Genomic DNA, 15,036 nt, shown 5'->3' with positions numbered 1-15,036 from the left:
CAATGAGAATACAGCATTACGTGGACAGAGACGCAATCTCATCACAAGGCAGCCTCTCTGTCAGGTTTCTATGTTTCTGTATTTGTTAGCAGAGCTGGCTTGGAGGTTAGAGAAGCAGACTTGGAATCTGAGTGATTATGGTTTGATTGCCACAGCTGTAGATGCACTATGTACAATCTTTGTCATTCCTTTTTTTATACATTAGACAGTGCTGTTGAGTCATTCTTCTGTCTTTCAGTGTTATTACTCTTTTGTCTCTTATTTTGGTTGGTATTTGCACTGGTCCAGATTTTACCTGTTTCTCGTTTAAACTGGGTTGACTGCGGCTCGGTCTGTAGCGCAATTATCTCCCAATCAGAATGTTGCAGGTTCAGTTCCCATCTCGACATGTCAAAGTGTCCTTGTGTACAACACTGAACCCCAAATTGCTCCCAATGGATGGATTAGGTGCCTTGAATGACAATCATCTCCACTGGTGACTAATAATGTAAAGCTGTTCAAGCAGTTGAAAAGCACTTTGTAAGTGAAATCCCTTTCCCATAGTCACTAAGAGCTTCAAGTATGGTTATATTCAGCTGCTAGTATGAATGACTCAATACAAAATCTTACTGCTAGACAAAACAGCCTGGGGCTTGTTGAGAAAGTTGAAAAGTAGAAGAACTATGTTATTTAGAGGCATTTTGAAATCTTGCTTTTTTTCTCATGGGGCCTAATATTTGAGATTACATTGAGTTGCATTAAACTAAAATGTTTAAAATTATTTCACAGTGGTTAACTTGAGCCTCAAAGTGAGGAGGTCATGTGCTCTTGTTGGTCTGACATTTCTGTGTGAAGTTTGCATGTTGCCCCTGCACAACCCTAAATTACCCCTGGATGGATGGATGGATGGATGGATGGATGGATGGATGGATTGATCACGTTATCACTTAATGTATTATCTATTTGGGTAACAAAGACTGATCATATTGCCCATTGGATGAATCTAGAATGAGTCATTTTCAGGTGCGCACATTTGGTTTTGACGTCAACGTGCGCATGACTTGCTCACCTGAAGAGCTTGTAACCTGTGCACGCCCTGACACCGCGCGGAGCCGTGACGTCACCACGCCGCTCCTGCAGCCTATAAAGAGCCGCCGCTGCGGTGAAGTCTGGCCGGAGAGAGAGACCGGAGAGGACGGAGGCTGCCGGGTCACCGCTGCGGCACAACATCGAGCTCTCCAGAAATACCGAAATCCAGCCAAGTTTTGTTCAGAATGCGTCAGTAATCAATCAGCCGAGGAAACTAATTTCAACCTTCTGACACAAGCTTCGCTCCTATTTTATTATTCCTGGAGAGCTTCTTTTTCTTTTTTCTTCTTTTCTTTTTTTTAACACGCCTCGAACATGATCGGAAGCGGATTGCTCCTTCTTACAATGCTGTCCAGCTGCGGTAAGAAAACACCAAACCCCCCACTGAAGTTGTTAGATGGATATCCGTGCCTCGTTTGTGTTTTTGCACGGAGACGAACGCGCAGCTTTCAGCACCAAGGACAGCGACTGGGAGCTGCGATCGAGGCGGAGGAGGCTGTGAACTCACCGGAGCCTCGAGCACATTCAGTCCCGTTACTAACACAGACAGGGGGGGCTTCACACACACAAGTCCTCTGGATTATTATTATTTATTTTTTTTGTAATCATTTCCTAAAAGAATAAAGTTGCAGATAATTAAGTGATCATGATTTATTTTCTTGTTTTTGTTGCAGTTCTGTCATTGCCAGTGACTTCAAGTCAGCTGGAGAATGAAGACGTAAAGGTAAATTATTTCCTATCATATTCATATTATTCTTACAATCGTAATAGCTGTGGACATACCAGTCTCTGTCTGGAAACCTTTCTTCATTTTCTTCCGTTTGAAAAATCGCATACTAAACACAGCACTGTGCATTTAATCCTTCTACTTTCTGCACTCCGCAGACATGCAATAGAGATTAGAAATGCTTAATCTGAGCAAATTAACACATTTAAGCACTTTCACCATTGAGGGCAACATCAGAGTGACTTTGGATAAATCAATATATACCAATTTGAAGCAATGAAGAGCCTTGACCTCTGTGGTTTGATAAGTAGTGCTCTCTCTCTCTCTCTCTCTCTCTCTCTCTCTCTCTCTCTCTCTCTCTCTCTCTCTCTCTCTCTCTCTCTCTCTCTCTCTCTCTCTCTCTCTCTCTCTCTCTCTCTCTCTCTCTCTCTCACACACACACACACACACTATTTGGAGAAGAGTTGTGAAATTGGTCTGTGTAGCTGAGGGCTCTAATTCAAAGGTCTGAGGCAGAGAAGAATAACGTGGGTTTGGGTCGACACTGAAGGCACAAGGGGAGTTGGAGTGATTTTGATCTCTCATCTAAAGAGTCTCACATCTCAATTAATGAGCAAAAAAAAAAAGCACACAAGCTGTATGCAAAGAGCCACAGTAGAATATAAATGTATGGAACTGGGTGACAACATTTCCCTCTCACAACCCCAATACATATCACGAAAATAGCATTATGGTTTATAAACAGGTGCAGAAATACAAGTCATTCAGCCATTTTAATTTCCCATTGCTCAGACTCTGCTTCAGACTCTGTCTCATGGAAAAGGGTGTTTGATCTTGATTCTGCATTTTCTGTCTCCACAGGTGATGAAATGTATTGTGGAGGCGTTGACTGACGTGCTATCAAGGCCACACCTCATGCCTGTCAGTCAGGAGTGTTTGGTCACATTGAAGACAGGTAAGAAAATCACTGACGGCTTAGAAGCACTTAAACAAGGGAATGAAAATCTCCAAATTTACGAAAAGCAATTCTGTAATTGGCAGATGTGACTGGAAGTACATTTGCAGAAGAGCAGTGTCTGTCTAATGCATGAGCATCTTTTACAACCTTTCTCAAGGTTAAAAAGATTATACGGGTCCTTTCATAAATTGATCGTGCTAAATGGATAATGCGAAGTCAAATGCATCTAAAACAGCAGAAACCACAGCAACAGCTCTGCAATGGAGCCTGGTTTTAGTCACAGCAAATCAAATCAAACGATCAAAAGCAATTTGGCTTCAGATTAAATGTTAAATTATGGGATCATATGCATACATGAGTGTCTGTTATGAACCCCACATTGACTTAAAAAAAAAAGATACTTAATAAACTTCAACACTTTACAATGATACTCATTCATCCATTTAGCATGATTGATCAAAAATGTTATTGTGAGGAATCAACTGATGTTAATTAAACTCTGATAATGTGAAACATAATTCGTAACTATTTAAATACAGCATTAGTTTGAGTTTCATTCCTGAAATCCAAAAGTATAACAGGGTATGATGTTGAATGTCTCAAAGCAATTATTTGTTCGGAAAGGAGAACTGGTGCATCTTTTTCAATGATACTATAGTGTTGGCCTCACAGAGCAGAAAAACCTTAAAGGCCCACATGAAATAAACATTAACCCTTTATCAGTCAAAAAACCCTTTTTGGTAACTTCCACTTTCAGTCACACATCAAATGGTTCAATAGTTGTGGTCTGTGTTGGCATATATGTTGCTTATGTGGAATTTCTGAAATCTCCCCCTACCAGTCTGTGCAGCTCACTGCTGCATGTTGTTTGAACATAATAACAAGGAAAGCAAAGGGACACAATCTGCAAAATTGTGTGACCAACTTTGATCAGTTTACTTGAAAAAGACACGGCGACAGTATTTAGACTTTTAATCATTCATTTGCTGTCTCCAGCAAGTCACATTTATCCCATTTGGGAATTTCGGTTTTCAATGTTGAAATAGGTGCGATTTTGATCAATTTGTCACTTTCCAGCAAATTTTATTACATTCAAGTAGCATTTAAATGTTGAGCCTGAAAAACCAACTATGTCTTGATTAATCCTGCATCATCAGTTTTATAACATATGAGGTGGCCATAAAGGGTTGATATTTATTTTGAGATGGAAAATCAACATCAAAAAGATTTCAAATAACACGATCAAACTCTGATTGTTTGTCTTTTGTTTTTGTTTTTCATTGTTTTCATCACTATTGTTACTGCATGCTCACATAGAGACCCGACTGTAAATCTAATGAGCGTCAGCTCTTACTTACTGGAATAGTGACACACACACACACACACACACACACACACACACACACACACACACACACACACACACACACACACACACACACACACACACACACACACACACACACACACACACACACACACACACACACACACATCATGAGGTTAATGGATTTATTCAGTGACTGCTCAGTAAAAAAATGGGGAAAAAAACCCTGCAGCAGAGGGTTACACACAGCGAGGTCACTAGCACTCGGTGAAAAGTACTCAGTTACACATCCGATGTTTTACCCTGATGGTGTCCTTGTAAAACCAAGGGTAAGAAAATCCATCGTAGCGTAACTCAGCGAGCCTTTGCTACTGGGAGAGCGGGACATCGTACACCACCAGAGGGACTTATGGGGACGGGGAAGGGAAGGAAAGAAGAAAAGAAAAGGAAACATTTCCAAAAAAAAATGACACAACTGCAGAACAGCACACGGGATGCAGCAGCTACGGCACAGTGCTGGTGCTGTGCTGTTAGTGGGTCAGCAGAAAGTCCACTGCTTGTACTCACGAGAGAGAGAGAGAGAGACTGTGAGCCAAATGATTAAATGCATTCTCGCTTTAAAAGCAGTCAATTTCTGGGCAATTAACTCTGATGAATCCACCCAAGCAAATTGCTGAATCCTGTGAAAAAGTGAAGGGGGGAAAAAAGACATGTACCTGTGCTTTGTCCTCTGTGGGATTCCTCTATGGCCTCTTCCTGTCCTTTTATGAGATACTTGTGCTCACATTTCAATATGTTTTCCCTGTTTGTGCAGATGACAGACTCATTAAAATCCTTCGTCATCGCAAGTTTCTGAAGGAGCTGCAGGAGATCGCAGTTCAAGGTGAGTCACAGATTACTCAGAGTTGGTGTGAGTGTGCACAAAGACCAGAACGAGGAAGATTGCTCATCTAATTGTTCACTTTAGGGGATCATGGCCGAGCTCAGCTGCAGAGAGATGTTGGCATGCCCACCTCCATGACACAAACTACTCACCCTGCAGATATTATCGCCGGTGAGTTTCTTTACCGTGTTGGACTCGAGGGAGACTGTTCTCAGCTGGATCTCCTTTCTTCACATTGTTCTGCTTATCATGGTTCATCGAGAGGCATCTAATCAACATGACACAATGCGCCAGCTGTCAAAATGATGCATTGCTTCATTTTATGATCTCAGCAAAGCAGCATTGACAAAGAGAGAGAAGTTGCTGACCTGAATTCAAAGTGGGCTGATGCTTTTAATGGCAGTCAGGCCTCTCGTGAGGTCATTTCACCTGATGGCACACCTTTTTAAGTCAGTGCCTGGAACTCACACAGCAGGCCAGTGGCCAGGCAATCACAAGTACAGTAATTGCAAATTTATGGTGGCAAAAGCAGGTATATATGGATCATGGCACAACTGAAAAGGCACTCTATCAATCACAAACACCCAGATGTGACACCAGCAACGCAGACCAAGTCCTGTAATAAACTGTAGTGCTCCTCTGTAAGCATCTTCTTTTTAATGTCGCTGGAAAATCAATTTCTGCCAGTGAATATATTCCATCCCGTCCTTGTTTTTAGATCGATCCATGCTGGAGGCTTTGGGAGGCCCTGGTGAGAGATCCATGTTGTCCCAGGAGAAGAGGACTGGAAATGGAGACGGAAAAGAAGAAGACAACGATAGCAGCGAAGGTGGAGAGCCTCGGGAGGACAATGGAGCTGAAGAAGTCGACGTGAACAGAGCAGATGACAAAAGCCCAGGAAGTCATGCTTCTGAGTCTGTAGACAAGTGGAGCAAGGCCAAGGCTGAAAAGAGAGAGGAAGAGGAGGAAGAGGAAGCATCTGAAGAGAAGCGAGCAAATTTAGAGGGCTCTGAAGAGGGGCATTTTATGAGAGATGAACAAGGCAAGCAGATATACATTCCATTTGTTTGCAAATAATGTGTTTTTTTTATTAGTGCAAGTGAAAAAGTTAAGGCTACAGAGATGAAAGGAGAGATTTAAATCTCGTTATCCAGTCAGATCTGTTTCTATTCACAGACAAACAAAGGTTGTCTTTGCAAAAACAAAAGCTACAAGGTCGTGTAAGTGAATGCAAAGATAGGATGAGTGAAGGGAAAAAAAAGAAGAGGAAAAGAAGTGCCTTGTAAATGAAACTGCCTGCCACCACGGCACCGGCTGATTGATAGAAGTGCTTCCATCTGCATGATGAAATCCAGCCCTGCCCCTCACGGGGGAATCAGGCTGCCATACCGACAGCACACAAAACAGATGATTAAGTGTCTCCATGTTCCCAAATCAAATTCAAATGAGCTGCTGTTACAGGTGAAATCATCCCTCCAAATCTCTAAAAATCCTCCTCAGATTTGAACTGCCAATCAAAATGTCCAACCTGTGCCTGTGTTTTATTTATAAGTACAATGAAATACCTGCGCTTTTGCCAAGTCATCTAATCACTCCGGCAATGCTGTTAATTCCTTTAAAGCTCCACTGGACGGGCCAGAGCTGCCAGCTGGCACAACACGTTTCATTACACTAAAAGGAATCTTGCTGACGGTGGAAAGTGTTTCAATGGCAGCGGTGTCTCAGTGAGACAATAATAAAACCAGCTCTCATTCTGTGTTCCTCCCGTTCCCAGGTGGTGAATCCGAGGAAAAGAGAGCTGCTCACCGGAATAAAAAAGAGAAGAAGTCCGATGAAGAGGGTGAAGACGAGAAAGACATAAAATCTGCAATTTTCTCTCACAAACACAAGAACGGAGAGGAGGAAGAGCAGGAGGTGAAGCGAGGGAGCAGTGACAGCCTGAAGCGTTGGACCAAGAGAGCCCAGTCTTTGTCCCTGAAGAGGAAAGCAGCGGGGAGGGAGGCGCAGCAGGAAGTGGCTCACCATTCCAAAGAGATCATGGAGGAAGACGAAGGGGAGGAGAAAAGAGACATTCAGAGGAGTCCAGAGGAAAAGGAGCTTCAGTCGATTGCTCGGAGGACACCGGAGGAGAGGAGGGTGTCAGAGGAAGAGGGGAGTGCCAGTAGGAAGTCAGAGGTGTGCATCACTTTCTCTTCCCAAAATCTGTTCACATATAAATGAAGATCTCACCGTCTCTTATCATTTACTGATATAGTTTAGGATATATTATGAACTAAATATGGACCAAATCATCACCCATCATATCACACAATGTAGTTATTGCTATTATTTACCATCTCGGCGAGTTCATCAGACTACTTCGTCCCAAAATAATGTTGAATAAACATACATTTACAGTGTCTGAGGGTAACACCAGGAAGAGAAAACTAAACATTGAAACAACACATATAAAAAAAAAACCCCAGCTTCTCTCGATCTCTGCATTTTTGGTGGTTAACCAGTGCAATCTTGGAATCAATTGTATCGTAAGTAAAATTATGTAAAGAAAATAATGAATTTGAAATTAAATAATCAGTCAGGATATATCACCATGAATGCATAGTAAAGGATTGGATCATATCTGTATTTTTAGACTGATTTCTGATGCAGACATATTTCATCCTTGCAATTCTAACTTTATTTACAGTATTTTTCCAATTGGTGTCATCATGGCATATTCACAGATGAACACGAAGCCAAAGCAGAAAAAAACACTTATGTTGAATAAAACATGGTGCTTATATACATTCATCCTTCTTGTAAAAGGTCAAAGAATTCAAACCTATCTTGTAATTTTAATGAACATGTAACATTGGCCTCAAAAAATCTAAGCTCAACAAAGCTAAGATTATGAGGGGAAAATATAAATCATGATAAGCTGAGTTCAGCCAAGATAAACTATTGTCCAGGATAGTACTCAATCCATTGGGTAATATCTTTGATTCATTATTTTGATTGCTTGCCTAAAATTTTGGGTTTTTATGTTTTAACTGTAAGAACAGACAAAAAAAAATCTTCCTTTGGCTTCACTCCTGTAAACACACAGAATGGTTCAGCTGTTCATTGGCAGATCGCTAAAAGGAAGTTGTTGGCTTTTTTTTTTTTTTTAACAGTGTTCTAACCTTGACGCCTCCAAGCTGTTACGTATTTGTTATAAACGTGAATGTAGAAGAGGCTATTCAGGATGTAATGTGTCCTCACTTGAAAGCTGGGATTGTAAGAATTTGAGGCTGCATGGATATAGGATGTAAATGTTTGCGTTGTACCTCTCATTATATCTGCAGGAGCCCGAGATCGAGAGCCTGGCAGCCATCGAGTCGGAGCTTGAAAATGTTGCCCAGAAACTCCATGATCTGCGACGAGGCTGAGAGAGAGAGAGAGAGAGAGAGAGAGAGAGAGAGAGAGAGAGAGAGAGAGAGAGATTGGTACAAGTTTCTGACACTGCACTGCAGCCTCCTCGTCCTCTTCTGCTTTCCACCAATAGAGCTTGTGTATATGCGACATGGTTTTCTCTTTCCCTATCTTTCTTGGGGTTGCCTTTTCTGCTGCCATCTCCCCGTCACAACGCGTCCATCCCATTGAGTAGCATACGGCAGATGCACATTGCAGCCAGACAGTGTGAACTAACAACATATCAGTGCACACCTACTGTACATCCACACACACACACACACACATCTAACACAGAGAAGACAGGTCTGTCAATTCAAGGAGGACAATAGTTTCCCTTCATTTTCTGCAACAATCATTGCTCTGTTTCTGCAATTGTATCTTGCCTGCTTTCTAAAACAAAACTTCCCATTGTTTCATGTTAACGGTTGAGATGAATCCAGGAGGATACACACCGACAGGGTGAGGTTGTACAGTGATGGCATGTATACATGTACAAAGTTCTTTCTGGGATGTTCATTTACCTACAGAGTCAATAAATTACTTAAATGCTGATGTTTTGTTATAGACACAGGTTACACTAATCAATCCAAGGCAATAAGTGAACAGTTTTAGCAGTTTTCTGGCTCGGTTTTAATCTTAAATTGTACCAAATTTATGTAAGGAAATGAATAAATTGGATAATCGAAGTGAAACTGTATGTTTTATTGAATCATGTCATTGCCTCTAAATACAAATGAATGTTTGCATAATGAAATTTCCGTATCAAATTAAATAATTTGCATACTCAGAGGTATTTTCAAATAACATTTATGTACTTGAGCATTTTTGCATTACTTGCATAGCAAAACACAGATAAAGGTAAATAACAAGAGTGACACATTATCCAGTTTATTAATTTCTGTATATATTTACCCACGCAGTCCATACCAAGCTCATATTTCACTGCAGTAATCCTCACTGTCGGTGCAGTTTGCTCTTGTTTGTGGGCGATGGATCTAACATGAATCATCAGTGTGACACACAGGCCGCTGACACAGTGTCTTCTACTTCAACACACTTTTGTAATGTGTGTGTGTGTTTTTTTTGTTTTTTTTACATTAATATTCATATTCCCAAGTTGTTACTATCAAGGAGGAAGAGTGGTGTAGCTCTGAATAATGCAGTGTGGTGTTGGCTTAATTTTTTTGGGTTATATTTGGACAGCGGCTTGCCGAGAGCTGTTGGGAAAAAACGTGTATCGAAGAAAAGAGCAGAGTGTGGGCAGAGGAGAAGCTGAAATCCAAAAGTTCTGCTTCCCTTCGGCAGCTCAAGTAATTATAAAGCCCGTGGACGGAGCTGCAAATGCACAACTGGTTAAAAATTAAAAGGCTATATGAACACAGACCAATAAGGTTGCAACATATGCAAATACAGTGAACAGCAAATAACTTAGAGTCTTGGAGGAATTCAAACTGTAAGACGAGCCAAATGTCACGCCTGCTTGAATTTAAGTTTTTATGCATAACAGTTAAAAAAAGAAATTGGGCCATTTGATTGCCACCAGGTCTCTCACATATTCCTCATATAGACAACCACTGCACTACTACACATGAAAACCCAAAGAGCTGTTACGAGCAGGGATCACCTGCTTCACTACATCTTACTCTTCAGGGACTATAAATACAGTCACAACTTTGAGTTTTAGAAGATGAATTGACTGTAATGGATTAGAAAGAGCACCAGATGGCGACATTATACTGTCTTGGACTTTTCTTTTTCTTACCCCCCCCCCCCCCAAGGTGTAACGTCACTGCAGTCTCATCTCACAGTACAAAGCTGATTACAGGAGGACTTTCTGTGTGGAGTTTGCATGATCTCCCTGTGAGTTGTTTCAGGGTTCTGATGCGTCCCCCCACAGTCCAAAAACATGGCTGAACCCACTTAGTGAGTCTAAATTGGCTTTAGGTGGGTTTGTTGTGTGTCCTATGGTGTACTGGGAACCCGTCCAGGATCAGCTCCAGCCCCCTGAGACACTAAAGTGGACCACAGAAGATGGATGGAGTAACATAATTCAAAGGATTTATAAAGTCATATCATTGCAACCTTTTGCTCTTTGCTATAACAAATAATATTTTTCTATCTTACAGCTATTGTGTATAAAATTACATCTTTGAATACGCTTAATTGATATTAAGTTGGCGTTAATGTATCGTTTAATTTCTGTTTAACTGCCATTCCTTTGAGGTGAATAATGACAATGACATGATTGTATACAATGCGCTGGGGAAAAATGCTTTCAAAAGCTTGTTGGCGCTCACGTTTACAATATTGCTTATTGAGCGTAGTTACATAGTAAATATCCAGTTATACATTATTTTTGTTGTTTCGGGCTAGACAATATCATGATTTCATTAGCTAAGCCATAGTTTGACTAATTGCAGCTGTACACTGCAGAAAATGAAGGAATAATAACTGAATGACAAACCAATATGTTAAATGATCATCATAAAGGTGAAGTTTAAATGTAATGGTTCTCATCTCACAGTGTGTGAAGTTTTCATGTTATCCTTGTGTATATTTTACCCAGGTCCTCCAGTTTTCCTCCACACTTTAAAAAAAAATTTATTGTCGGATAATTGCACATGAAATTGCCTGTTGGTTTGCGTGACTGTGTGTTTGTTCCTCTGTTGGACTATTCAGGGTGTAACCTGCTTTCATCCAGCTGGGATCGACTCCAGCACCACACGACCCAATTCAGATAAATGATTCAAGGCAGATTGAGGGATGAACATAGTCGGCATTCACCAACATGGGAGGTGCGTGTATGGTGTTTTAATAGTAGAAATCATGGTTTTGTTATTAGATCAGTCACTGCTGAAAGGGCTTAAACACTTTATCCAACTTCCAACTTCCAGTGAAACTGTGTTCATCTCATAAAGAGGATTTTGTATCCCTAATTAAACATGGCTTGCACTCACTGAGAGGTTGGATGAATCATACATGAGAGCCCCATCCATCTTCTCACATTCAGTAGTGGATATAAAGTTGAGGTTTTTTTTTAATGGTTTTGAATATTATATGTGTTGTTCCATTGAACCTCAGTCTGATGAACACAAAACAACCGGAGATCTCGTGTTTGTATAAAAAAATATAACATTTTATTTCCAGCTACAAAGTGAAACATGTAACATTTTTGTCACATTTCTCAATAAAATAGTAAAAAATACTGTTGACAAAAAATACACTATTGATACACTTTGAAGCGCAGAACAAATTTTGCTTTTTAAATTAACTTAAACTGTACAAATTTATACAATATTTACACATCAACAATAAAAAAAAAAAAGAAAAGGAATGAAATTACAATTCTTCCAGTCATTTTGTTCCTCTAGATGCTTGGTTTCTGCTGTCTGACCTGAATCAGCAATAGTCAACACATTTTTTTTTCTTTTCTCAGTGCCATGGCAAAGTCCACTGTGCTCCATATCTAACCCTAAACTCAGCGTGCTGCTTGCTTTCTCATCCACATGTCGGGCGGAATCTCTGACCTTTCCTCCACTCTGTGAGCAGGGCGAGCAGCGTGCACACAGACAAGGCAGACATTCAGACCTGTGCTAACAGACACACACACACACACACACACACACACACACACACACACACACACACACACACACACACACACACACACACACACACACACACACACACACACACACACACAGACACACACACTCACGCGCGCACACACACAAGGACACATTCAGACCTGTTTGTGCAGGGGAACACTGACTCGCTGTGGTCTGCTCTGCTCCCTGTACAGCTGCTTGGAGTTTGCAGGTCTGGTCTTGGACTCAGCGGGTGGAGGGACTTATTAGACACCTCATTTACAGAGGAGGTCAAGGTTTAGATCAGGTATATAACAATAAAATAAACGGGAGGGATTTCAGGGTGGGAATGGGCGGAAACCTGACAGTAGATTTGTCAAAAAAAAAAAAAAAAAAAAGAAGTTATAGTGCAGGAATCTCTTCGAGCTGCAAGGCAACCCTCTGTCTGAGTCTATGAGGCTGACGTGCACCAGCCATACAAAACACACACAGACACTGCAAGTGTCTGAGCTACTTTTACAATGAGAAGATGACAAATAAAACTTTACAAGTACATATACTGAGCTGCAAAATGAGATGGAGTTCTGTTTTTTTTTTTTTTTTTTTTTTTTCAAGTCATCCGCTCTAATCGTCCCTCAAGTGGCTCATGCCATGTCTCCCATCATCTTCTTGTAGTACATGGACTCAAAGATGTCGTTTTCTCCGGGGCAGTTGTGGTGGCAGGCACAGGACTTGATGAACATCATGTGCTTCTTCATGACTTGTCCATCTGGGCATTTGAACTCCATGGGCAGGGTGGTGGTCCTGTGGGGGGTGCAGCAACGCCCATCCAGGCAGACGCCGCAGAACTTTGGCCTGTAGGATTTGGTGGTGGTGCAGCCAGAGATCTCAAACTTCATGGGTTTGGAGAGTCTGGGTGTACGGATGCACTTTTTCCCTTTCTGTAGGAATGAAATAGAAGAAAAAGACACTTTAGTGGGCATCCTTTGTAGGAGTTAAGTGTCGAGTTATCTTATTTGAAGTGATCACCAGAGCGGTGCTTTTAGGAAATACTCACCCTGATGCTTTGCTCCAGCTGTGACTCACATGGTCGCACCATACACAGCCGGGTCTGTTTCTCCAGGCGGCAGTCGCGGTTATCATTGGTGACCCTGGTGGAAATCCCAAGGCCACAAGTCTTAGAGCAGGCGCTCCATTCAGTAGTCTGAACCAGGCAGTTCTCCCTCATCATATTGGGGTCTGGGCCATAGGTCTCCTCTTCCCTGTATGCTGTAAACACAAAACACCAAATTTAAAGAAATGTTCCATCGTACGATTCGAGAAAGAAACTGCAATGTGTTTTAGGAACCATAGCATGGTACAGGTGAGAGTCACTTACCGGCCAAAGCAGAGCCCATGAAGCTGTGTCTGTAGGGGGAATCACACTCCCACTCCTCGCAGCACTTTCCTGGCACCTTGACACGTCTTGGCATGGGGCAGTCAGGGCTGGGAAGCCGGATGTCCATGGAGCAGAGAGGGACGCAGCCCACCGCTCCATCCAGGCAGGTACATTGGTACTTGCAGCTGCTCTGGAAAGTCTCCCCGCTCTTGTAAACCATGCCACCAAACACACAGGTGGCTCCCTCTCGAGCTGAAAAAAGAAATTAAAAAATGGTCACAATTTGATCCATACTGAGAGACATTCAATTCCTGGAGTGACACAGAGTTGGAAAGCTTCGGGCTGATCAGTGGCTTACCTGTGCACACTCCAATGCGTCTGTTGATGGGGGCACCGAAGTCACAGTAGAGGCCTTTGTGCGGGTCGCAGACGTCTTTCTCGGTGCACAGTTCCCCCATCTGTTTGGCACACACCCTGCAGCAGCCGCAGCCGTCCAGCACCAGGCTAACTCCTGGGGGACACTGAGGAGGGCTGGAGGGGCATGAACACTGGCCGCTGCACTCCTGACCTGCAGCCTGGGGACAGACACACACAGGTCAGTATCACATGAGACACAGCATCGCGAGAACACAATGTCTTTCACAGGTAACGTCTTGGTCAAAGCAAAGTGCATCAACTGGACACTTGAAGCTAGAAAATCAAGTCGACTCACCATGTGTGATAGCACAATGCACAGCAAAGGCAGCAAAATCATTTTCTTCAGTCCAGCAGACATCTTTTCTTCTTTTAGTAGATAATGTAGATTCTTCCAAAGGTCTTTGTGGCAAAAAAAAAAAATCTCCTGTAGTCTCAGAGTTTGAGCTTGAGAAACTTCCTCTGATCAAATTGATCTCTTGTCTCGTCTTTCTTCTTGTCGAGTTTCAAAACTGCTGCTCTGGTCGCGTTCGTTTCTTCGTTTCTTTCTGAGTGAAAGCTAGAGTTTAGCTTCAGTAGTAGAGTTGATCTGAGTTCTGCCTGCAGACTGCAGCTCCCTTTATACTCGCTGGCCCACGCGGCACGTCACTGGGGGCTGAATGGAGAGCCAGCCCTGGACAAACATGGACATACTTGGCATTCTTTCCTCGCTTCCTGACCCCCACTCCAGACATCCCACATTCCTGCTGTCTGAAGGCAAGGCTCTGCTGCTCAGCCAAACAACACCATCTCTCTCTCTCTCAGGGCGGCTTTCATCTGGAATGGAAGGTTAAGTCTGGTTAGAGGCTTGGGACCCCACACTGGGAATTCCTGAAGACTGACTTCACAAACAGACAGCCGGTACCTATAAATATTAATTTCATCAAAAAAGAAGGAAAGAAGAGAAAAAGGCAGCTAAAAAAAAAAAAAAAATGTAAACCACAAATTACTTTCCATGAAAGAACAACAGTCTGAGAAACAACAGGTAGTAGGTCGTAAAGAAAAGCACAAACATACAGTGATTAAAACCAACCGATTGATGTGTAAGAGTGGTTAAGACTTTGAGCCTGCAACACATTCCTCAGCTTAGGCTTCAAAGGCGAATAAACAGCCTGTGCTTTAGTGAATGAGCAGCAAGTCATTAGAAAAAGGAAATTCATTTGTGTTATTACCTTGAGCTATTTGAGCTGTTCATTCCTGCACAGAGGCTTGGGTGACTGACT

At 42.1% G+C, this 15,036-nt stretch overlaps 2 protein-coding genes across 2 annotated transcripts; one reads left to right on the top strand and one right to left on the bottom strand.

The window, feature by feature from the left end:
• The first annotated feature begins 1,346 nt into the window (after positions 1-1,346).
• On the top strand, positions 1,347-8,552 carry chga (chromogranin A). Its single transcript, XM_080514000.1, has 8 exons — positions 1,347-1,429; positions 1,743-1,792; positions 2,657-2,750; positions 4,895-4,963; positions 5,048-5,134; positions 5,682-6,005; positions 6,738-7,138; positions 8,287-8,552. Exons 1-8 carry the CDS (start codon positions 1,384-1,386, stop codon positions 8,368-8,370), a joined length of 1,155 nt encoding a protein of 384 aa, XP_080370126.1. The 5' UTR covers positions 1,347-1,383; the 3' UTR covers positions 8,371-8,552.
• Positions 8,553-11,509: 2,957 nt separating this feature from the next.
• ccn2a (cellular communication network factor 2a) lies at positions 11,510-14,370 on the bottom strand. The gene is made up of 5 exons (XM_080514428.1): positions 14,073-14,370; positions 13,719-13,935; positions 13,361-13,612; positions 13,040-13,251; positions 11,510-12,923 (listed from the first exon to the last, which is right to left on the bottom strand). The coding sequence occupies exons 1-5, from the start codon at positions 14,133-14,135 to the stop codon at positions 12,627-12,629; spliced, it is 1,041 nt and encodes a 346-aa protein (XP_080370554.1). The 5' UTR covers positions 14,136-14,370; the 3' UTR covers positions 11,510-12,626.
• Positions 14,371-15,036: the final 666 nt, after the last annotated feature.

Source organism: Blennius ocellaris, assembly GCF_963422515.1.
Source record: "Blennius ocellaris genome assembly, chromosome: 18".
In the NCBI taxonomy this organism is placed as follows: domain Eukaryota; kingdom Metazoa; phylum Chordata; class Actinopteri; order Blenniiformes; family Blenniidae; genus Blennius; species Blennius ocellaris.
Note: the sequence above shows the minus strand (reverse complement) of the source record. Positions and strands in the feature narration are given on the sequence as shown.

What these genes read in the sequence shown, in the direction of transcription:
- chga (XM_080514000.1), top strand. Translation starts at nt 1,384, where the DNA reads ATGATCGGAAGCGGATTGCTCCTTCTTACAATGCTGTCCAGCTGCG. An exon ending in GCAGGAGATCGCAGTTCAAG is followed by an intron (nt 4,964 to 5,047) that starts GTGAGTCACAGA and finishes TGTTCACTTTAG; the next exon opens with GGGATCATGGCCGAGCTCAG. An exon ending in TTTTATGAGAGATGAACAAG is followed by an intron (nt 6,006 to 6,737) that starts GCAAGCAGATAT and finishes TCCCGTTCCCAG; the next exon opens with GTGGTGAATCCGAGGAAAAG.
- ccn2a (XM_080514428.1), bottom strand. Translation starts at nt 14,135, where the DNA reads ATGTCTGCTGGACTGAAGAAAATGATTTTGCTGCCTTTGCTGTGCATT. An exon ending in CATGGGCTCTGCTTTGGCCG is followed by an intron (nt 13,252 to 13,360) that starts GTAAGTGACTCT and finishes TTGTGTTTACAG; the next exon opens with CATACAGGGAAGAGGAGACC. An exon ending in AGCTGGAGCAAAGCATCAGG is followed by an intron (nt 12,924 to 13,039) that starts GTGAGTATTTCC and finishes TCATTCCTACAG; the next exon opens with AAAGGGAAAAAGTGCATCCG.